The sequence below is a fragment of the Brachycentrus maculatus genome, unplaced genomic scaffold, assembly GCF_059751285.1.
Source record: "Brachycentrus maculatus isolate JH-2025_06_01 unplaced genomic scaffold, ASM5975128v1 h1tg000589l, whole genome shotgun sequence".
NCBI lineage: Eukaryota > Metazoa > Arthropoda > Insecta > Trichoptera > Brachycentridae > Brachycentrus > Brachycentrus maculatus.
Genome location: NW_028281329.1, coordinates 1475269 through 1502500, shown reverse-complemented (window position 1 = coordinate 1502500; position 27232 = coordinate 1475269). Strand labels below are relative to the sequence as shown.

General features: G+C 28.0%; 1 protein-coding gene across 4 annotated transcripts in view; it reads left to right on the top strand.

Annotated features, from left to right (window-relative positions):
* mwh (multiple wing hairs) overlaps positions 1-27232 on the top strand; it is a 138080-nt gene that overhangs the window by 91845 nt on the left and 19003 nt on the right. For all 4 annotated transcript variants that reach the window (XM_088273614.1, XM_088273617.1, XM_088273616.1 and 1 more), the window contains 2 exons: positions 12075-12256; positions 15696-15800. In XM_088273614.1, coding sequence (XP_088129740.1) covers positions 12075-12256; positions 15696-15800 — 287 coding nt within the window. The remainder of the gene's footprint in view (positions 1-12074; positions 12257-15695; positions 15801-27232) is intronic.

Below are 27232 nucleotides of genomic sequence, written 5' to 3'. Positions count from 1 at the left end.
TTAAGTTTTAATCAATACTTAATGGGAATTTAAGTAAGTGCAAAGCTAAATTTAAATTATTTACATAAGTCTGAACTTGTAAATAATGGGCCTATTTTATGGGTGATAAATATGTTACATCTTTTTAACACCATTCTGTCATGTTTTTAGCCAAAAATTTTTAAAAAAATTATGTTTGTGTTAACTGTATCCTAGATATAGTAAATTCAATTGTGTGAGGACAGGTAATGCATTGCTTAATTTAAGATTATTTCATTTGTATCGCATACGTACAATTACCATGTTTCAAAATCAGTTTAATATCATATCATATGGATCTTTAAAGAAAACTTTTTTTAAACTAGTACAACTAATTAATAGATTTATATTATCCACTGACACTTCGTGATGGAATTGCATTTTTAATATATTATTAGATTAAAACCAATATTTTTAGCTTTTCCACTTTATTTTTATTTGACCAGCGACCGGGTTTCGTCGTTACCGACATCTGTCCAGTCTGTCTGTCTGTCTGTCTGTCTGTCTGTCTGTCCAGTCTGTCTGACCAGTCTGATGATGTCGGTAACGATGAAACCCGGTCGCTGGTCAAATAAAAATAAAGTGGAAAAGCTAAAAATATTGGTTTTAATCTAATACTATATAAGTTCAACTAAGTTAGATTTTTTATAACAATAATTTTAGAGAATTACAAATTGTGGATTCTCGAACGAAAATAATATTCAATTTATGTTCTTGGAATAAGGTCAATACTATTGATGTTGGTATTATTTTTTTTAAATAAGTACTATCATAAGTTTGCTAACTTTTAGACTAGCAATAATTCAAAATACATGTTATTAATAACAGCATCTCATTCTAAACAAACATTTCAGAACCTTCACTACATTTCACAGCTACAAATAAAGCCTCATAATTTAACCAAAATTTATTTCTCCACGAATCAGGTCTTATTGGCAATTTTTACGAAATAAATAACATTTAATCAAATAAATCAGAACACTTTTGAAGATCTACTAAAAGGTCGTATTCTTGAACGCTTTTATCGGTCTACTTAATGTAGTATTTGAAGGAGTCGTTTGCGAATGAGAAAAATATCAAAAACAAACTAAAATAATCCTTTTGTTCTTTTTATTATGATAATATATTATTTTATTCGATAATTTTGTTACCAATGATAACACAATTTTGATGAATTATTTTATTTACATTTTTTTTAAACTGATCACCATTATAGAAACCAACTAAGAATGAAAAAATAGATATTATTTCTAATATTCTTACCTAATTGTGGTAGAAACATTAGTTTGGAACTAAAAAGAATGTTTGTTCATATTCTTATGTTTTTAGATTTAAAATTGAAGTCATTAGAATTGATATTAGACAAAAAATAAAACCCTCTAAGTTCTTACATAATAATACTAATAATACTACATAATAATACACTTAATAAGTTCTTACTATTTTTTTTTGCTTAGGAATAATCTGGACTGAAATTTGTCCACTTAAGGATAACGATTTGACTCTTGACTGTGAAACTATTATTGCGGGTACACTATCACTTGTTCAAATGTGAATTCGAAAAATGTATTAATATTCTTTTTCTGCTATATTTTCCATGTTAACCTTCCCATTTTTTCATTTTCTATGGATACAGACCGTTAACCGAATGGCTAATAGATTTATTTTTAAATACCAAACATCTTCCCGAATGTATAATAAATATTCAAACAATTTGATCAGTAATCATTTAAATTTTAACATTATTTATTTACGGTACAATGTCGTATATTCTAGAATCTACTCCCATTGTAAATCTGAGTCACTCATCGTGACTGCCTTTGGCAGAGTCATGTTAGCAAACCGACACTTTTTTAGGAAAAATATTACATACATCTACATCACGCATATTCCCCGAAGGGATCAGGAGTATTAATGGAACGGTATTAACTGTTACAAACCACAAGTAGATACTACAACAAGTGCCCCTATCCCTGACACTGAACCGCAATATTTCACCGGTGACTTATCGATTTTTTTAATTAATTACTTATTGTTAATGTAGATTTGACAATTATATAAACAGCTAAATTGTATTTATAATTATTCCTCATAATTTGCCCATCATTCACCTAGTCATTATTACGTACATCATTATTTTAATCAATTGTAATAACGTATCAGCAATGATTGTTCTCTTATTTGATGTTTATTAGCTACAAAATATTAACTAAAATATATTAATTAACTAAAAAATATTTAAATACAAGGAAACATAATATTTTTGATGTGTCTAAAAAATGTGAAAAATAATAAGGAAGTCTGAGTTTTTACAAAGTTTATAAATACGCAGCCTTCCATACGCTTCTTCATCTTTGTTGAGATGTCAACATGTAAAATAACTCCTAAACGGAGAAACCCAGACTTGTGAGTAAGGATTTGGACACACCAAAATGGTGTGAATAAAATAACAGGTCAAATTATAAGCTATATAAAAAAATTATCATGTTTTAAGGCGCTTTCAGTACGTAAAATTATTCGGTTAACATCTTGCATACATAAAAATAAAAGCTTTCATCACATAGTAACATGACCTATTGCCGAGTCAAAAATGATATATGTAATTATTTTATGGTAAGCATGTTTTGTAATTGAAAGTATTTTCAGAAGTTAAACTAATATCAATTAAAAATCCTACTTACTATCAATAAAATATACTCGAATACATTAAATTTTCTCTACAACCAAAGGAATTTAAAAAAATCTCTCTATCATCTCTGTCAACGAAATACATATTTTTCGATAAATTCCGATATCCTTTTGTTGTTTATTCCTGACATTACGGTACTAAATAACGTTTGATCAAATAATATACATCAGCCGTAATCTTTTAGGAAAATGCAAAGTGTTTTGCATAACGATGATGTGATTTGATACCATCTGATGTGACCTTTACATTATGAGCTCATGTAAACGGTGTTCATAAAAAACCTAAAATTATGTGTTAAGGCCAGTCTACACAATGCCCCGGGAGCGAAAACGGTAATTTTGTCCATTTCACAAGCGCGCAATCAATCTTGGAAGAACATTATTACATAAACTGTTTCATTACTAACGCATTACGGTTCATAGGTAGATAAAGAGGATAGAACGTACTATCTAACAAGGATTCCATTTTACCTTTTTATTATTAAAATCTGTTTTGCTATATGTAATTACAACCATCGTTAGTGTAATAAATTGTCAATATTTGACACGGCACAAAGTATTGATAAAATAAATCATATGTAAAACATTTTTGATACCTCAACATAATATGACGAAGAATATGGAGGTCTGGGTATTTACAAGGTTTATGACATGTCATAGGCTGGTTAAGTCATCACTACTCCTAGATATGTATGTACAATACAATGTTATCTTGGTAACAGGTTTCCTAAAAGAATGACCAGAATGCTATTTCCATATTATACTATCTGAGCTCGATCTTATAGATCAAATGAATGTTGAATGTTACACTATTTAAATAATCAATTAAACCAGCCTATGATAGATCGGACGCCCTGTAAATATCCTCATTTTCTTTTTCTTTTTTATCTGTATTATTTATAAAAGATTTTCACAGAAACTAAATGATTACTTTAGGATTATACTTGCTTTGTTTTCTTAATATTTTTTTTTAAATAGACAAATTTTGTTGCTTGGAAATCTACATTTGATTCTGCATTCCAAAGTTTCTATTTCAATCTGGATTTCTGCAAAGTAAACAACGTCTTAATAAATACATATTTTTTTTAATAAATATGAATCGTGTTTGTGGACTTTCCATATAAGTTTTAAAATAACAAAGCATAGATCAATACATTGAAAATATTTTTATAACGGGATTAAAAATATGTAAAGTGTAATGCAATGTAAATATTATTTTTGATTTGGCCAAAAAAAAGAGAATAATGTTTTTAAGCCCATGTAATTCCTCCTCAACATAACCTATAATTTTACACGTATATATTGTAATTATAACATATTAATTCCTGTTTATTTTTTTCTCTCTGATATATGAACCTAAACAATCTTGATATTGTACTTTATATAAGTATGTTTAATTTTGATTTAATTAATATAATAAGTAGTTCAAAATTATTCTTTTTTGATTTGGCGTTTAATTTTTAGAACTCCATTTTAATTTAAATATTAAATGTTAAAATCAAACACTGATTTTATGAGTCTACTAAATTTTATTTTATTTTTAAGGCAAAACGAATGTTAAATTTTTTATTGTCATGTGTTTTTATCAACAATAAAATATTGTACAATTTAGTAGACTCAAAAAATCAGTGTTTGATTATAACATTTAATCTTAAAAGTAAAAATCATTCTTAAAATTGTGTTATTACTTTTACTATCATTAATTCTAAACCTGTAACAAAAGAAATACCTTGTAAAGTCGGATGTTTAAAAATTCATTGACCACAATACCTATAATAATTCCATCAGTGTCAAAAATTTTAAATAACTTAATTTTTTCATCCATTCATGTACTTGACCTTTTTACTAAAAACAAAATACTTGTGAAAAAAAATATTGGTTCAATTTTCCTGAATTAAATTATTCCAATTGTATTAATTGTAATTTAGTCTGACCTCGATTCATATAGCCCATTCTTCTCAAATATTTATTAAAGTCTCTGAGAACATTTCTTTACACTATTGAAGTTAAACAATGATTCCTCCACCTTTATGATCGATTACCATATAAGAATATTTAGGTATTAATTATAGACATATTTGGCATATAACTGGGTCGTTTTCACTTTGAACCAGTTTTTCTATTTTAGTTTTCGCTAGCTATTTCCTAGACGATATTTTATTGAACACTATAATATCACTTACAAACTAACTAAACTAACCATCACGCTGCTTTTTTGCAGGGGTAAGTTGAGATAGTAGAACGCCACACCAATCTGCCTTTGTAAACAATCTTTGCATCTTACATATTCATGCATCTCCTCATACATACCGACCGATTATTTCGACTCCTGACCCGACCACATTCAAATGTATGAAATAATTGTTCGTCCTCAAAAATTATTACTTACCCAATTCGCTTCCATTCCGCAAATTTGTTTCACTATTCTTTCTTCACTCATTCGCTTCATATACACAAACCAGTTCAAAACACATTTCTTTATTGTATCGATAATGCTTATCTCAGCCATGCATTATTTCCTTATATCACCATTTGAACATGCATTATACGTCTTTTTACCACACAATTATTTGAGCGATCGTATTTCAACTACATGCAGTCTGTCTTTTTTATGCCAGCTTTATTTAAATTACCGATCAAAGCAAGTTTCCTATACCTTGTCTCAGTCAACTAGCCTATGTTTCTAATGCTTTGAGAATAAACGTTAAATTAAAAGTGTACTCGTCAAACGATGTTTAAACAAGCACTGATTGTGACGTAATTCAATTGTCAGTAGTTAAACTAGTCGGTTGAGAGATTCTGATTTTGTTAACAAAAACATCAAAATGAATATTATTACGTCGTCAATTGAAAATCGGACCCAGCTGCACTAGTATGAATTTCCACTTTCCATAATAACATTATTTCTTACAGGCTGAACGCTTAGATCACAAATCATATTGTCTAATTATGTTTGAGTTTCAAAAAGCTTTGTGTTTGACCTTAACAAGACTGTACCGTTTCTTTAAGAGATTGCGATTTCCACATACCAGGTCACGTCTGCAGCTCAATAAAAAGATCCGCACTTAATATTTCAATTGTATTCGCTCAAGATCAGGTGATATTGGACAATATATATGAATAAATGGTGAATATCGTTATTTTACCATCTTTGCATCCTATTATCTTCTTTTCTATTCTGAAATGTTATTTTTAGGTAGAAAATTAATGAAAAATATTCGCATTCATTGTGATAATGATTCAATCTATAAAATTGACTTTTTAGTACGATTAGTTTTATTTTATCACAAATAATTTTTCTTATGAACGAAATACGAGTATATTATATATATTTGATGACTATTTGATGACTATATATCTGATATATATATATATATATATATATATATATATATATATATATATATATATATATATATATATATATATATATATATATATATATATATATATATATATATATATTTGATGACTTTCAAAAAGGGCCTTAAATGTTACAGTCATATCTATCAATGGAACCATAACTGTCCATCATATCATTCATCCTTGGGTTGCTCTACCCCTCTATGTATCTTAACCTCTTTCTTTTATAATTTATTTGTTTGTTCGTAAAGAAATTATTTGTAATTTATTCATTGAGTTTTTTTTGTTGTTGATGCTTTTTTACAAGCACTATCTACCCTTTAATTACAAACTGCTGTTTAAGGCTCTAACTTTTGAACTGTCGGTTTTTAGTTGGTTGAAAGATATTGCTTTTTACAAATAAGCCTACCCGTATATTTTTATTCTGTACGAGAAGTTTAAATAAGGAAATAAATAAACATTAACTGATTAATTTTATGTGATTTAATGTGATTCTTCATTTCACAATCTGTGAATATTCGTTTGTTTTTTATTAACAGCATTATTTAAAAGTTTATTCTATTATGCTTTCCTAATAAGAATATCTTTAAACGTCAGAAATAAACTATTTTATTTTTATTGTGAATTTAACATTTTTTTTAAATGTCTATCTACAAATCATAATGGAGACAAATTACATTTTACCCACACGAAATACCATATTGGAGTTGCAAAACTTTCTTTGGAATTGAACAATGGAAATACACTATCGATTAAATAATGAATGAGCCTTAATTAGAATACTTATAGAAATTTATTTATCTAAAATCTCATTAGTATTTTTAAAGTGGGCGTTTACAATGTCAAATAATCTTCAATAATTGATTTTTATTGGGTGCGGTTTGGGTTTAAATATGTTGAGATATTATTAACCTCGTACACTGTGGAAGCATCAACCTTTGGTGTTGGAGAATTTTTCCAAGTTATACCCTTTTTTATTTATATATTTAAGAGCTATTTGTTACAAGTTATTTTCTAAATGTATTGCCTTAAATATCTTGTCATATCACATCACCCTTATCATGGAAGCGGACAATTTAATGTTTTAATCAATTTATTTCAAACGTTGCATTAAAATACTATTTTGCCCATCGTCTTTTACCTTAAAATGGTCACAAATTAATCATTACATATCGCTCACTCCTTTCAACAGCGCCATGTATCAAAAATCTTGATTTTTCAGGAGAGAAATGTATTAAAAATAAATATCAAGCCACTTATTTAACTTTTCACTGTGCAACAGATATTTTTAGGTAAAAACCTGAATCTTTTTTCTCCATTTGAAAAATATTTAGTACATTTAAAAAAATAATTAAACAATACCTTTACTTCAAAATGGATAACAACACTTTCTGCCCTGTAGCGGGTAAATATTATGTTAAAAATATGCCGCTTTTGCTGGGATATAGTACATTTTTCGGGCATTTCGAAAACATGCACAACTGAATATTGAAGATTTTCGATATATGACGTTGTTGAATGGAGTAAGCAAGATATTGGCTTAAAAAAATTATGTTAAATTAAACACATTTTTTAACTAAAAGAAATCGTATACTTTAGTTAATTACACAAGCTTGTACGAGCAAGGGTATTCAATCTCGAGTTTCCTTTCGTGTTGTTACTCTTTTTTCTTACCAATTTTTCATCTGCTTCCTTTCCCATATACAGTATTCCATCAAATATTTTCCTGTACTACATCCAAAAATCTGGATCCTAGGACTGATCACCATCATATTTTATAACTAATGATTTAATTACTACAGCATCGATCCGATGCCATACTCTTTCCAATTGGAGATAAGAATGTAAAGAAAAAATTCACCAAACTAACTAACAGACAAATATGCATACGATGAAAGTAAACTATGCTACAAAAGCAGTCTAATAATTTTATAAATCGTAACACGTACGAATAAACATCGATTCAGCGACGCGTGCAACCGCGGTCAAGCACGCACCATCTCAGCCACGCCCTCTGCAATAAACTTTTTTTCTTTTGAATTTATTCCTTTGTTTGTTTTCTCTGTCAATGATTCATGGAAACCGTCATACTTATTTAATGGGGTGAACATCAATTTAGATAATATAATTTTGATGACATTTTCTGAATTTCGGTTTGTACTAGTGTACATCGAATTATTAAAATATAATTACATAAGTCATATGTTTCAATTTTTATTCCTTAAGAGGACAGTATCATATAAACATATGTATTTTTTCACATCAACTTTATTTGACATTAATGAATATATTTTTTGATCAACTACAAATGTTAGTGTAATAAGTGTATACACTTTAAAAAAGTTATTAAAAAAATCAAAATTACAAAAATAATTCTTTATTCTGAAATTTATTACAGGTATCATTTAAAATTTATGAGAATATATTTTTAAAGCATGCTTATTACTCTGATATTTGTAGTAAATAACAATGAAATTTTTAGTGGATAAACAAATTTAAAATAAAATCTTAAACAATTGGATTAAACTCTAACACGTGATGATGTTTTGTTAAGTTTTTTTGTAAATAATGGTGAATTTCCATGGTAATCAAAATGTTTGTTGTAGATAAGAAAATTTACTTCTTTAAATCAACACGCTTGTATATATATTATATAAATGATGTACTTGGAGGAGTTCGAAAGAAATGATATAACTACTTTCATATATAAATATAGGAAAAACATTTTGCACAATATTTTTTTTTTTTTCAAATATTGTACAAAATGCTTACTTATTTTAAGATAAATAGTATTTTGTTTACGTGTTTATAAACCTGTTAACATACTTTGAAGATATCTTTTTTGATCTTTTTGAAACTAAATTATATTGCGCATCTACATGTATGTACGCATATAACATAAGTTATATAAGATACGATGGTTAAGATTCAGTACTCTGAAATATAATAAATAAAAACATTGAACACTGGAAGATATTCTTGCTGATAAGTGATATTTGATACATCAAAACTTTACTTTAGACTCCCCTCTTAAAATTTCCTAAATTGTTATGTTTGTTACGCGCACTTAGGCACCATTCCCAAAGATTCACTTAAAAGTAGTTATTATAGGTAATGAAAAATAGCTTTGATTTATTTTTCTTTTGCTATCACAATCGTGAATAAACTTAAAATCTGATTGTTTAAATTTATATGAATTATTTATTTACATTCTTATCATAGCGCAGTGGTAATCACGAAATGATGTATGTAAATTTAAATTAAATTAATGGCAAAAACAACGAAAATAGTTTAAAAAAATAATTAAAACAGCGACAAAATACCATCTTTGCATCTATCTTTCGTCCATAAATAATTCTACAGAGAAATTCTATAAGCAATACTTGTTATATGGATCAAACTTCGTCTCTCCATATTAAAACTTATCAGTTTAATCTTTTAAAACATTCAGTTTCGTTTCTGAATAAAAATGCTTTAAAATTATTATCTTTTTCTCTGTGCGTGTCATGTCAGGTCCCCCTGACGTCGACTATCACGGAATAATTGTCCTTGTCTTGGGCAGCTCTAAACAGCGCCTTGGCGTTCCTGATCTCAATCCAATCTCGTATATTTCGGAGCCAGGATATCTGTCTTCTGCCCACACCTCGTCTACCCTCTTCATTGCATTTTATGATTAGGTGCAATAGCTCATACTTCTCTCCTCTAAGCTCATAATCTAGATAGGACACCTTCCGGACCTTGATATCAGTCAGTAACTGTCTTCTTGCTCTTCCTCTTTGGAGCACATTTAATTAATATCAAGTTTAATTTGTAAATTTATTTATTGATTTGGTTTTAAATTTTTAGACTTCCATTTTAACAAATGTATGAATTTTTAAATCAAACACTGATTTTTTGAGTATACTAAGTTGTATTTTATTTTTTAAAAACACATTAAAATGAGTATTGTAACAATTGTTTTGCCTAGTAATGGCATTTTCAAACGAATGCCGTAAAACATTCGTTTGAAAATGTCATAACTATCCGAAACAATTATCGCAATACGAATTGCTGTGTTTTTTCAATAAAATAGAACTTAATAGACTTAAAAATCTATTTAAAAATTAATGCATATTTTTTTCTTGTAAATCTTCAATGGTAGGTACCTATTGACATTATGAGTTAACGCATTATTTTCATGGTTTATTTCCACTAAGGAATTTGGATTTAAAAAAAAAAACAATAAAATTGATCATCCATTTATTAAAAATTGACCCGTAAAAAAGTCCCTGTCACATAAAAATACTAGTGTAAATATAATTTTCTTATATTTGCATGGATAATTCTCATCCATAATTTCTCATTATTTGATAATATTCACAACATTTTGAGTGTGTCCAAATACTTGTTCACAAAATCTGGATTATATCCAATTACAGGAGTTATTTTCATAAATGAAAATAACTCCTGTAATTGGAGATAATCCAGATTTTGTTAACAAGTATTTGGACACACTCAAAATGTTGTTAAAAAATTATCTGGTCAAATTATAAGCTTAATAATAAAAATAAAAATGGTGTTTTCTGGCGTTTCTCATGTGTGTGATTACAATCCAGGATTCAGACCTCACATACTAATAAAAGAGTTTCTGCTTAGTAAAGAGCTTCTTTACATCTCACCAATAGATGTCTCTAGTGAAGTTCTAGTGATTCAAGAACAAGGTTTCTAAATTGGTTCATATATATAGAACTTCCAAGAATTTGAGTGGTGTGGTTGTCAATAATGGGTAGAATTGGTGAATGTTACGCGTGTGTAAAGTGATCACTTAAACCAGCCTATGACGGTCGTCAGCCCCGTAAATCCCCAGACTTCCATATTCATTTTCATCTTTGATGAGATGTCGAAAAATAATATGATAGTATTCATTGTGATAAACTTTTCTAAACATTTAGGTTGACGCTTCCAACATTTGTATGATTAATTTATGTGCATGTTTCATAGGACAGTAAAACACGACAACGGACCCAACAATCTCATCGGTATCATAGTAAGCTCCAGTAATATTAACCTTATTCCAGCCGCATTTAACGATCCGTTAAGTTAGACTAACCGTAATGCATGTTTGTGTAGGCGATCTACAGATTCGCGAGGCGAATTAATATCTAGGCCGTAACCTGATCCGAAGTTTAACTGTTTGTACTGTTAATACATCACTGGACATTAGCTACCGAAGGCTTTAATCTGGAATGCGAAAAATGTGTTACGAAAACTCATCTTTCAAAATATCATAAAGAATAAAGATTTATTTAACTAGCAAAAGTATTATCCCGATACTATTCTGATATATTTCAATAATAAAAATTAAAATTACAGTAATTTAAAAAAATTTGAAATATATATATTTTTAACGTTTGTAGCTTGTAACACTCTCCTTATCATTCATCTTTCAAATTGTGTAATACCACTTAAAAACTCTTCTTCACCACCATTCCATCATCAGGTCAACTGTAGACTAAAGTGAAATTGCTGCGGTCACCTATAGTCGTGGAGTAGGGTTTTTAAGTGGTATCGCGTACTCAAAGTGAACGACAAATAACACGGAGAGTAAAACCATACCACAATGTTAACGATTGTTTTGTATATAAAATATTTAAAACTTTTTTAATAGTCAGTTAACTTTTTTAATTTTGCAATATTCGGTTAAAATTATTTACATAAATATTTAAAAAAAAATTTAGTAAGCTTTATCAGCTATTGTTTAAAAATGGTAATCAAGTTGTAGCCGAGTGTGTGATCGAGTATAAAGCCTCCGAGTCATGGGACAAGAATCTAACTCAAATATCTCTATGTTAAACAATAAATTATATACAAGTTGTTAGTGATGTTTCAAAATGCTCATTTTACACGTGAAAACTATATAAATACTAACTACTCTCCTGATTATCTCTAGCTATACACATTGTACTTCAAATATAAATTTGGATTTTGCGTTGATATTGAAAAAAATAATTAAAAATCTGTTTCAGGAAAAACAGCGACCTCCGACGTACAACCCTGAGGATTACGCAGCAGCCCTCAGGAAATGGGGCAGAAGAAATACCAACCCGACCCTCTCCACCCCTGGTGCCAGCCCCAGGGGTAGTCAGATGGACCTGGCACCTTCCCCGAACAAATCTCGTCATCATCACTCCAATGATAAAGACTACAGGTAATTGAAATTATACAAAATTTTCACTATCATTTTTACAACCCTTGAAGGAGCTTACCTGTTCTGAGTAAAAACTAATGAATGATTTATGACACCTCGTTATAAGTGTTAGTAATAAAAATCGAATTAAATAAGTCGTGAAAGCACAGTTTTTACTTAAGTTGTGAAAAAAATCGCAAACGTAATTTTCTCAAATTTTTATTTGTATAATGTTTAGAAAATAACCAATTTTTTATTGTAAATTTACTTTATTTATTGTTTCGGCATTAACTTTGTGGTAAGACATGTTACAATGATTAAAGAAAACACTTCGTTTTTTACCACTTGAGTTTTATTATAGACTACATGTTTCAGAAGTTAAACTTCCATCATTCAGGTCTGTATAATAACTTATTATTATATGTTATTATACAGACCTGAATGATGGAAGTTTAACTTCTGAAACATGTAGTCTATAATAAAACTCAATTGGTAAAAAACGAAGTGTTTTCTTTAATCATTATAAATTTACTTAGTAAATTTCACACTATGATTTATGAATGCCTTGGAATAAACATTTATTTTATCATTATTATAATGGTTACTTGGTAAACATCACTGTGTAGGGAATAGTGGTATTTACCGAGTAAAATTTAAATGAAAAGGAATAAATATTACCACTCAAGGGCTGCTGAATCAATTAATGAAAATCTTAGTCTAATAGTAATGTTCCGAAAATACAAGATTAAATGGTATAAATCGCTTTTTTATCATTGGAATCGTTAAAAGTCTTAATCCATTTTCTGGGCTTTAAAATTGTAACTTAAGCTGTTTTCTTATATTCCGCATATTTTCATAAAATTGTCGAATCCAATCATGTAAGAAACCAAACTCTACAGTTTTATTTAATGTTTTATCACTGAAATCTTACTTTAACTTGACCCGAAAGGGAAAGGTTTTATTTAATTTCTAATTTTATAATTATAAATTTAAAAACAGAAACAGTTTTCAATTTTTAAACCTTACCTGATTTGACCAACCTAACCTGATTTCGATATAATCATGCTTTTAAAAATCAATTTTTAATGTGTATAATTTTACGAATGACGTACTTACTATTTTATTAAACTTTTAAAGGCAATACAGGATTGCAAATCATGTGGAAATATAAAAAAAATATTAAGCGTATATTTTCAAACAATAAATCTACAAAACGTTGTTCAATTATATTATTAATTAAAAATGAAAACAACTTAAACACTAAAACATCACGACGAAATAATCGAGACTTTTTATCCTTCGTGAAGATAAACCGTGATGTTAATTTACACCATCTGGAAATTTTAAGTTTCGTGGTTTAATTTTTTATTGTATACAAATGTTTTTGTTGCGATTTACTTAAGTTTAGAAATACATAGGTTCGCTTTAAAACTAAAAACGTGACTTTTACTGAATAGGTTTTTTTCCATATAAAACTCGATCTTGAAAATAGATTATCGCCACATATAGAAGTTGTTACTTTCTATGTCTAATAGCCATTTACTCTATTATACGGCTATTAAGTAAAATGTGTGCAATCTCATTGAGTTTTCTAATCGGCAAAAGTATTTAAAAACTTGTATTTTATAAATATGATTGATTGTATTACAAACTCGTTTAATCAATATGTAACTAAACATAGTATTTATCTTTAAAAACCTGCGTAATTGTTATACAATTTTGATTAATAATATACTATTTTAAATCATTAATAGATTTTTCATTTATGGACAAAAAATATCCATTATATTGGCATTGAAAAATAAGTATAATGAGTGCTTAAAACTAGACTAATGATGTTTTTAAAATTGACATCACTAAGAGTAAGAAACTAAAAATGAAGTCATGGTACATGTAGTACATTGAAAAAGAAAGTGAACACTTATAAATAATATAATACATGAATCGTTAAAGCAAACAATATTATTTGTTAAATTAGTAACAACGCAAATACAAATGAAAATAAAGACGTAGATTCTTTATCTCATGTTTAATATCGTCATTTTAAAATAAATTACAAATTGTTACATGAATTTTATATAGATTTATATTATCCACTGACACTTCGTGATGGAATAGCATTTTTTATATATTATTAGATTTAAACCAATATTTTTAGCTTTTCCACTTTATTTTTATTTGACCAGCGACCGGGTTTCGTCGTTACCGACATCATCAGACTGGTGGGAGGCTATACAAATTGTTGTGTTAAATATAAAACAAGGCAGGAGTTGATAACCATGATTTGAATTTCTCAATAAAATTATATCAAATCATGGTTATCAACTCCTGCCTTGTTTTTATATATAACACAACAATTTGTATAGCCTCCCACCAGTCTGATGATGTCGGTAACGACGAAACTCCGTCGCTGGTCAAATAAAAATAAAGTGGAAAAGCTAAAAATATTGGTTTTAATCTAATAATATATTGAATTTTATATTCTTTAACGCGTTTTAAATGTTAAAGTTTTTTGCAGAATTCGTTTTGCAATCTGGGGTAAAAAAATAGGCAAATATGATGATTTGATAGTTATTTTTATCGTAGTAAGAAGACCAAATAAATAACAAGTATTCTACCTGACTTCTGACGAATGCGAAATACAATGTCCTGGCTAGGTCATTAAAATGTTTGGTTAGTATCGAAATAAGGTCCAATCGTTTTTTCTTATTTGTAAGTGTAGTATAACAAATTCAAGACCCTATAATTCTTCAATAATTTATTCTATTTTGAAGTCAATAACTGTTGAACTATATTAATTCATTTATATTTATTGTTTAATGTTTAAATCTAATATGATGATGAAAGTATTGAAACTGATAATAAACGTATTGCATGCTACATAAATTTGAATCTTCAGAATATGTTCATATTCCTGGAGATAGAGGGTCTTCAAACTATTTCCACATTTTTTGAGTGCTAGTCTAGTGACGGTTAGCTGGATGTTCCAATTAAGAGTTCACGCATCCGTGGAAGACTGGACGTAACAGACATCAATAGAAAGGTAGAAGAAAGGCAATACTATAGGCACATACGACGAAGAAAACCTGAACATATTGTAAACCGGTCGATTGCCATGGATCTTCTTCGAAAGACACATAGAGGAACACCAAAAACATCATGGATGCTACAGATTTGAAGACATGGCCTAGTTGACGTTGTATACGATAGAAAGACCTACAACCTGAGGACAGGGAGAGGTGACACTAACATTCTGTAAAGACGATAAGTTGGGATGGAACCAAGTAAAATAAGCATTGGTTTTCAATATGCTTTCAATGGAAAAATCCACTGAAATTGGGAACCACGATTTCCATTAGATATTTAAACGAAAGTATTTAAATAAAGAAATCTTAAATTATGATGTTCTCTGCGTCACTTTTTATGTTATATTTTTTAAATGTATGTAACATTTTTTTAGAAATCCCTGCCTCAGTCCTGGAGGAGAAATGAGCCTCAGACAGTTTGGATCCCTGAGTGAACTTCTTACAAAACTGAGAGCTGATCTTCGACTAGCATTCCCAAGGTAGGAAAAATATTTTGCAAATATTCTAATAGGACCAAGGCTAGGAGGTAAGAATAAAGATATTATAACATGAAAGGAATATCGAATTTAATAAACTGTACATATCGACTTCATTTGTCGTTTTCATTTGCAAAAATCCCTTATCAAAATTCAGCGTTTTATTAGTATTACTTTTAAGTATATAACAAGTACTAACAGTTTATATACATAGTTCGTAAGTTTTATAGAATCGCAATATTGTAACACCAGACGTCATAAAATAAGTGTTTCAGACGTAATTTGTCTCGAGTTCATACCTCTTTGTTTTCCTAATTTCTTTATGAAATTAATTAAAAGAAAAGTATCGATTTTAAGTTTTAAATTCGTTATGTTAATTTATTCGATTGTAAAAAGAAATTAAAATAAAATACCCTTTTCACCCAACGTTCTAGCTTTTAAGATCGAGAAAAACTCATTTAATAACGGTCGTAATTTAGAATTTTCAAAACATTTTAAATGTTTTACCTTATAACAAAAATCACACATTAAAAATTATTTACCTCCTGTACCCTTACCCTCATTTAATAACAATTATTATGTTCTATTGTGAATTACCGAAACTCAGGACTTTGCCAAAAAAACATAGGCAAACGCAATCTCCTTCATTTTGTTTAACTAAATTTACAAATATAATCATAAAACAATTTAAAATATCTACCTCCATAGTACTCGTATAAGTATATATTTTTGTAGACATGAATCTAGACAGAAACCTAGTTAACTTTTATATTCATGAGAATTAATTATTTTCAAAATTAAAGTAATATAAAAGTCGAGTTGTAATATGTGGAATGAATTAACTATTTTGGATTTCTATTGAACGATATCAAAACCCAAGTTAATTATTACGTGTAATAAAATGGAAGCGTACATTCGTTTGTATGGAAATCACTATTTTATATTATACTACGATTTAACGTTTTCTTGATCTCTCATTCAGCGTTTAATTACAGCCAGTGGTCGACTTGCTGTAATTAAAAATGGTTATTCCGAGTAGTTTCTGAAAGGCGTCCATTTTGATTTCAAATCTTGATACATGCGTAACTCCATTTACGCCCACATTATCTTGACGCTGAAAGCTAGCTTATTATTATAAATTTGATCACGTCATAATATGTCTAGATAAAATTGCGGCTTCCACAGATTACCGACCGGTCGATAAAATCCTAGGATATTCTAAGGTTGCTATCACGTAAAATATGAGAACACTCGCAGTTAACCGCTTTGAATTCTATCTGTAAAACTTAAGCACTTTTCTTCTTATAAATCCTTTGGATCAGCAAATACCCATCTAGTTATATTTATTTTTAAATTATTGTATATTGGATCCATCGGTGAACTTAAGGCTTTATGCTTAGCAAAGATATTAAATCCTTTTGAAAGTACGGAGTTGAAATTTCTTATGTCAACATAAATTCTGAAGATAAATGTCGGCTAAGCTGGATTTAAATATCTCATTTTCTTTATTACGTTCGTACTTTTTTTACATAAGAACTCAAATATTTAATGAAAATTTATTTGTATTTTACATTACTTGAAAGGTATTACTGATATTCATGTTAACTACAATATTTTATTAATTTATTTGCTTATCATGAACAGAATTGTAAAAAAAAATACAAATAAATTATATTAATCAAACTTAAAGGAATATATTCTTTGGATATATATACATATAAATATATATATATATATATATATATATATATATATATATATATATATATATATATATATATATATATATATATATATATATATATATATATATATATATATATATATATATATATATATATATATATATGTATATATATATATATATATATATATATATATATATATATATGTATATATATATATATATATATATATATATATATATATATATATTTATATATATATACATATATATATTTATATTTATATATATATATACATATATCCATATATGTAACATAAATACATAATTGTTATTATAATGATTATCGCATAAAAGCGTTTCCTTGTTCTTACATAATCCCACAGAAAACTGGTTCAACATATTGCTGATATTGATCCTCGTATCCTGTATTACATCCTGTTTTCTTGAGCGAACATCCTTCTTTATAAGGAGACTTGCCTTAAATACTACACACTTGACTCGTATTGCAAACTACTTAACTTCACTATTTCCAACGCACGTAATCAAGCCAAAGTACTTTAATGGGGAGTCCTTACTCTGGGAAACCTTTCTCTTATTTTTTTGTTTTGAAAATATTTGAGAAGTGGCTATCTTAAACTTAAAAACTCAAAATAAGATAATGACAAACTTTAAATAAGTATTATTTCACTGGATTCAATATTGCGTTAATCGAAACCAAATCATTGAAATTTGTATATTCGTCACCTTGTATATTTGCCAGATTTCATCTCCTCGTATTTCTGATTTGCCAGAAATACAAGAAATGACGCGTCATTTCAGGGCTTCATAAATAACGCTACCACGGAAATATCCGCTAAAAGCTTCTTATCAAATTATTTCATCGTAAAAACATATCTTTATTAATTATATTTTGTTTTTGACTAACAACACTAACATAAATTACATTTTTTATATTTATTTATTTAGAAAACCTTTATTTACCATTAGAATATCTTCATGATGTATATTATAATATTTTTTATTATTAGGTACATATTTTTTGTTCAAATAGTTTGCAATGTTCAATTTCTATTAAACTACGTGAATGTATGAAATTCTATGGGTTTGATGCATGAAAAGAAACACAGTAAAAAGAGTACTGTATATTCTAATATTAATTACAAAAAATATTTCGCAACATAAGCAGATAGTCTCGTATGTAAGACTAACAAACATTTCATACCTAACATCTGCCAGGCGATTGCACATAATACGAGCGTAAATAATGTAATACAAAGGACTAAGTATGAAAAATAAATCAAATAAAAAAACAATGTTGTAAAGAGAATCAATTGTAAATTACACGTTTAATGTTGCAGAAAAGTATTAACAAAACAAAAAAATAACATTTTTACAATTAATTACGTTATTTGGTGTGTTCAGATTAAAATATATGTGGACTATATATTTTAATCGGAACACCCAAAAATTTTAAAAAACAAATTAGTAGTTTCAGGAATGAATCATTTTTCATTGTCCGTAAATGTAATCAATTACCCCCAATCAAAATAATAATGACATTTTTTATACCATAGATTGACACTTGCAGATTATATACATCAAACAAATAAGGAAAATGACGTCCAATACGTTTCCGTTCGTATGATTAATTTATCAAAGCATATATGTACATATGTATATATATATATATACGTATGTACCTACTACTACACTTTATTTGCTCAGTGCAAACGATTACAAACTCATGATCTACCTAGTATGGGTACACCGTATTACCTTCGATCTTTCATTTCTAATGATTTAGGAATTTTAAAACCGGCTATTGGTTTGTATAGTCCGAAAGTTAATATTACCAAATTATGTTTTTTTACTTTATAGAAGTACAGTGTGTTGAGTTTTATCAATATATATAGAAGTTCCAATAATTTTAATAATGTGGTTGTCAATCATGGGTAAAATTGGTGAATATAATACGTGTGTAAAGTGACCACTTACACCAGCCTATGACAGTTAAAGCTCAGTAAATGCCCAGATTTCCATAATCTTCTTCATATTTGCTGAGATGTCTAAAATATAATGTAAAAAAATAACTCCTAATTGAAGAAAATCCAGATTTGTAAACAAGTATTTGGACACACTCAAAATGTTGTAAACATATTTATACATTTCGACGGAGTGAAAAAGACTCTCCTTTAATATTTTAAAGTAATACTTATGCATATTATAATATTAGGTATAACCTTATATCATTTCCGTGGGAGCGCATATAAAATTGAAAAGGTATTCGTTACAAAATGTAATACATATATTATTAAAGTTTCTAATATGAATATTTTTTATCACGATATAGCTGCGGCCAGCGGCCCGTAACGGTGTTCTGGCACCAACATAATCCCCATCGCGATAAAATAGTTTTTGCGACCTCGAGGGGTGAACGAAGAAATATTCCATCGTTTGAGGTCATCTTTCCCCTGCAATAGCAACCGAGAGACATAACTTACCGACTAGATAGCCATTACTTACCATCGCATCGGTTAAAACTTTTAAGTCTCTTAACACAAAAGTTACGTAAAGCTGCTAGAGGGGTTTATAATAAACACTTCCTATAAGATTTAAGTTGAACCAGCATTTTTTGTGGAACTGCATATTAATTTATACAATAAACAACAATTAAGTTTTTTTCACTTTTATTTCATTTGGCCAGTGATCGTTACCGACATCGTAAGACTGGTATTAAAATGGAAATTAAAAAAGTTATACGGTTTATATTCTTCATTGTATTAAATTTATACCATTTATACTCATATATGTTACATGGAAATAAAAATAATCAACTTTATCGATTACTGAGTAACAATACATATATAAGGGTCAAAATTTATTGATTTAAACGTGTAAATCTAAATAATTTGACTCGTTCGCCACTAACTATAAGTAATCATCGTACGTCTTATCTGCAAAATATGTAGTCCTTAATGCATTTATGATATAAGTAAATTCCTTTTTTTATAATACAAAGTATATATCTTGTCAAGAAATTTCCTTGATCTTATCAGTCCATCTCACCACTTATATCAACTTGTCAATATATCATCAATAAAGACATCAGGAATGCGAGCAAATAACCATTGTGAAATAATTGCCATTTCGACGCGTTACCATCAAAATAACAGTAATAATGTTTGGATTACATTAAAAGTTTTTAAAATAGTACAAGATTCTTACAAATTTATAAAAACAATCGTGTTAGTCAATAATGCCCCTTATAAACTTAGAATGTACGTGGTCAAAATTAAATATGTTTTTTTATGAGTAAGATTAGATGTTGTCCGCCTCCGTAGTGTAATGGTCAGCACTCTCGGCTACCGTTCTGGAGGTCCCGGGTTCGATTCCCAAGGGGGGTAAAATAAATATAAGTGATTTTTTCACTGTAATATTTATTCAATATTATTACCCTGGATTGGTACCTGAAGCGGAGGGCTGATCACCTTTCCTTCATGTGTAAACGATCAAGATAATATTGCGTTTATATGACGCAGTGCCCTATGCATCATTGGGGTGCGGATAAGGATTTTATTATTATATTATATAAGATTAGATTTGCCAAAATAACAATTAGAAATGCTTCATGCAGCTTTTGCAAAAAAAAACTTTAAACAACAACAAAAAACATTTTTAATTAGGTTTTATTTTATGAGGTCTCCAGTCCTTACATTTACTTCAGAAAATTGTGCTTAAAATCATTATAAGTTAAATTTTAAATTAAAAACTTTAGGTTTTTACCAAAAATGCTTTACACTATATTTTATTATGATTATTATTTAAGTTCTGAATACGAGACAAAATTTCAATGTAAAAAGGTATGCAAAAAACAATTTACCTTTTATTTTACCTAGTAAACAAGGAAATCTTTTTATGCGAATAATAAAAAAAAATACTGAAAATAAGTTAAGTTTCATAGTACTTGTTTTTTTTTTAATTTTTTTTTTCATACGTATGAATAAAAGTTTTTTTTTAATATTTATTATGCACCGCAAATTTATTCTCAAGAATCTTTCACACGATCCACACAAATGTGAATAAATTGAATTGTTCGCTCGATATGTGAGCATATCGTGAGAAATCGCGGATGTGAACACACATACGTACGTAGATATGGATGAATCTATTTAAATTTAAGGTGCTTTTCTTTTTTATAAATACCTCTTTAATAATATTGTAAAGAATAACATCCAATTAATTAGTCGAGATGTCTTGCTACACAACTTAAATTAAGTCTGTATGAAATGTAGATTAATTATTTTGACTTATTGTATTTTATTCATGCAGTGAAAACACTTTTTAATTTTAGATTTGTTTTGTTTGTTATATTTGTTATCTTTATTAAAATCCTTAATAAAGATAACAGGTCCTTCCTGAATGTTTTATTTACTTCAAAATCAGAGTATCTTTTTATGACTTAGAAATAGATTTTTGTATTTATTTAATTTTTATTAATTTAATATGGTTAGTGTGTTTTTTATAAATTTAATTAATTTTCTAAACATTTCTAACAATCTCAAAATTAAAAACGCAGTTTTCTCCAAAAAAGAGACTAAGCTCTTGTGCTTGGAGAGGGACTTACACTTGTTTAACAATTTACAATTTATTTTTATTGATATTATATTTTTTTCTTTCTTTGATTAAGATTTATTAAATTATTTAATTTATTTGTTAGTAGGTATTTTAAAGTCTTCAACTTTTTTATGCCTGTAGGAAGGTTGTTGAAGTACTTAGTTCCCAAATATTTAAAGTTCTGTTGGTATTGTTTGAAATTACATTTTGCTATTGTAAAGTCATGTTTATATAGTTTCTACTTTTGAGACCTTGAATATTGAAAACAATAATTTTGTTGGATAGTTTTTTTTGTTCTTAAAATTACTGATGTTCTCTGAACTGTTTTAATAGGGTTCAGGGCGTTGTTGTAGATTCCCCCCCCATCCAACACTGCCATTTGCTTTCCAGTGATTTATTTTCGTGATGGCTGAAAACCAAACTAGTTTCTAATATTAAATTTTCATTCGTTATGTATTTCAATTCGATTCAAGAAATTACGATTCTGCATATATGGTATACGTATGGGTTTTTTATCCCATTTTTTTCATTCAATCCTGTACTCAAATATGTGTTTTAAAATAATGAATTGAGATTTCGTGAAATATTAAAATATGCAGAGTATTTGTGCTTAAAATAACATTTAAATATTAAGATAATTACCCCAATTACGACAACAGATATTAAAAAGAATTTCGTACATTTTTTTTTTCGTACATTTATTTTATTTATTTTTATAAATCACAATTTTTAACATATATTAAAAATAAAAATAAAAAGTTATTTTGCAGAGACCCACCAAGCCACCTTGTGTGTCTTGTCGGTGGAGTTCTTTTTGCATACATTTTTTTATTGTTTTTTAACCATTTTAACCTAATATATACACACAAAAAAGGAGAAAAATTAACAATATAATCTTTTTTACAATGTTCATAAAATTAACTCTTGATCATTTACCCATTCCTTTATTTTGCCTTTGTTCCATCTTTTATTTTGACCTCTAACATCCGTCGGCAACAAATTAAAAATGTTCGGAACGATATATTGCAGTGTAATAATTTCTAAATTGATAAAGCTAAACGCATTTAAGTAATTGTTATTATTTTGTTTGTAAATAAAAATACTACTTGACACAGGCTTAATCATTCTCTTACTGGGTGACTGCCAAATTAAAAATTAAAAAATAGTTAGAAAAAAAAACAATATTTGATTCAAGTGGCTTTTAAGATGGTGGAGGATAATGGATGGTGGAGGATAAAGATACATATCTTTGTATCTTTATACCAATTATGTTACAATACATCCGATTGATACCCGGAATTAACACAGCAGGTAGCGAGAATGACGTCATTCCCAATTATGTAATATAAAACTAACGAACGGGGAACGAACCAGTGTATTTTTGGCTTCAGTATACAAAACATTAACCGTTACATTATAAATTATCGTGTGAGGCTGGAGCCACTTGGTAGTTTACCAATCTCAAAGTTAATTCGTTTTTATTATTTCCTTTTTTAGGTAAACCAAAGTATGTTAACGGTAATTTTAACTTATACCTTTAAAAATAAAGCAGAATTGTGACAGCTTTGATGTAATATGATTTTTAATAAACCTTCATGCAACATTGATAATTTGGTCGATAAGGGGACAATCGAAAAAAAACTAACTAACAAACCATCACGCCGCTTCGCCGCAGGGGTAGGTAAAGAGAATATAACGCCACAACACTCTGTCTTTGCAAACATTCTTCGCCGCTCCCACATTCATGCATCTCCTCATATATAACCGCCGATTATTTCAACTCCCAACCTGATTGCTTTCAAGTATTTAGCATACCTGATCATACCATGTTTTTCTCGGTCTCCCACTGCTCCTCTTTCCAACTAAATTCGCTTCATAAATTTGTTTTACCGTTCTTTCCTCACTTATTTGTTCCGCATCCAAACCATCTCAACACACCTTTCTTAATTTTATCAATGATGGTTATTTCAGCTTTGTAGTATTTCCTTATTATACCATTCTACATCTATCGTAAATGCAAGCCGAAATATTTATTTTTATTATTATTATTATTAATAGTTTCTTAATCTTAAAAAAAAACTTAATTTTTATATTGACTTTTCTGATAATTCAATCATATATCTTATGCAAGATAACCCCTAAAATACAGAATGCTTCTGCATAATACTATAGTATATTAAAATTACGATAGTAAACCTCTTTATTACTACTTAGTACGTACTTACTCCACTAACTTTTCATTGAGTTACCAAATCAGTATCATATAATGTCTAGTGACAAAATTAAAATGCAATATTTTTACAGCTGTATTTTTTAAGTGTAAGTACCTACCTTATATAATATATTTATAGCCATTATTATGCAGAATACGCGGAATTCCTATATACGACATCTGACAGCGTTACATCACTAACATTCCAACACTCAATAATAACAAAGTAAAAACGTGATATGAATACGAAATATTTTCCCATAAATGTTATTTAATCTGGATTGCAAATTTATACCCGGATTTGAATTTAACGAGCAATATATGTTGGTATGGTTATTTTACGTGTTTTTTTTATAACTTATTTTTAATATGGATATATAATACTTATGAGCGTTTTTTAGTAAAAATGACTTTATTTTATCAGTATTTAGTTCAATTTTAATGTAGATAAATACAAAGATTTATATATATATAAATATATATATATATATATATATATATATATATATATATATATATATATATATATATATAAATATAAATATAAATTTATATATATATATATATATATATATATATATATATATATATATATATATATATATATATATATATATATATATATATATATATATATATATATATATATATATATATATATATATATATATATATATATATATATATATATATATATATATATATATATATATATATATATATATATATATATTTAAATATATCAACTTTTATTAAACACAATTTTGAAAAACCACAATCAATTAATTTGTAAATCTGCTCGATAAATTTTCAAATATCGTTAAACATCCAATTAACGCGTTCTAGTAACATTCCAAGCGTTAAGAACCTCATTAAATTCACAAGATTTAACTGAGGTTTTTTTTACAAAATGCTTTAGACATAACGAGCAATGTGTTCAGAGATCCAGTATTTAAGATGGGAGTCATGACTTTATGTTTCTTTATTTTATATCAATGTATGCTCATGTGTCAACAAAAATATATCGTATTTAATGTAAGTTTTACTTAGCATATACCACTATTTCTCAAAATATATTGTGACGTATGTTTCGATGCATTCCGCATCATTTATGAGCAATGCATCTCAATTGCATATGCAATATTTAGTGCACTTTGGTATAAATCTTAAAACAGATTCATCATTATAAGTATAAAAATAAATGTAGCATGTATTTCTATTTAGAATGCTATTTACGAATCATATTTTATATACTGCTAAATCGTAATATTCTCTTCAGTGCCATTTTTAAACAATATCCGCTTCCTTTGGAGCATATGTATATCGGCCTCCAGATCCCTTGCATCCTCCCAAGTAAGGTCCGCGTTCTGAAGTTCAGATGAGAGTTGCCGACAAATTGTCAGAAGTGGTCGTCCTGGGCGACGAGAACCTGATGCCTTGTAAAAAAGGCTAACTTGATCATGGCTCTCGGGAGACATGCTCAAGCTAGCCTAGTATATGGTATAGCTAACTGAATCGTACTGTAGTCAATTTAATATTGCAATAATAATATTCTTTTATAAAACTCGGTGCACCATATAAAATAGTTATAACTGGTTCTCTTTGAATAGGGCGAATATTATTACTTTTTTTCCAATGGATATAAGAAGCTTGAAATTTCATACTCTCCGCTTAAACCAGGGATCATTAGCCTTCCAAGATGTCGAATTTTCATTAGCAGATGATTCTAGCACCCAGGAATGGGTTTTACAATACAATTTCTTTTTATCGCTGAATAATAGCACCTTACGTCAAGATACCATTTGTATTGTATTTCAAGTTCAATGCCATCAAAATATAATTCGTATTCAAAAAGTATCATCGTTGTAAAGTCAATGTCCTTTATTGAATAACAGCATGCTCATGTTATAAATCACAGTACAGTTTTTTGGCGATCCTGAATAAATATTTGCGTATCGTATACATAGACACATGTTTTATTATACGTATGCATTACGTATTTATTTATATACGTATTTGTAAATTATTTATTGGATAAGGTTTGATTAGGTTATGTCATGTTGGGTCAAATAAAATTGTTTTTGTTGGAGAAATTTTATATGCCCGTAATATCTCTAAAACATACGTGTACATCAAAATATTTTAAATGCTTAACTATCAATTTTATGAAAGATAACGATCATGCTTTTAAAGAAACGTTCCTTTGAAACAGTTGGTAACATCTATTATAGAAAAAAAATCGGAAACCGAAACTATCGGATACCATAACAATAAATTGTATAAGGTGAAAAAAATGCTCTCTTAAAAATACTCGAAGAACAGTCTAAAAAAAATTTGAAATATTTTTATTTTACGGAATTTTAGTTGGTAGTATGTTTTGCAACCGTAAATGAGGGGTCTTAGGTCAAATTTTCTGCTGTGATTCCTCGTTAAAAGAAGTCAATGTTTTTTCACAATAATATTTATAGCAAAAATTGAATCAATTTCTTAAAATTCATTAATTGAATGTAAATAGATAGACATCTAATAAAGTGCTACTTTAAAAAATAAAAAACTGATATGGTAGATATCAATAGTAATATTAAAAATCTTCGTAATAGTTGTATTTATTTAAATAAGTAATTATATTATGGGAAAGGTACTTGTTATTTGGAAGGAACTTAAGTTCGTAGATAAAATGTGTAGTTTCTCCTGTTAATAATATTTCTATGTCAGCCCATAAAACAATAATATTTTATTGACTAATTTACCGTCGAAGCGCCATTGAAGTCGCTTTATGAAAATGGCGACATTTAAGTTTAAAAAAAATTTAATTACTAACGAATAATATAAATATCAATTGGTTGCCCAGGAAATCATTTAAGCAAGTATGTCTAGTGAATCCTTAGTTTTTACTTTATTATGTAATTACAAAACTCGAAT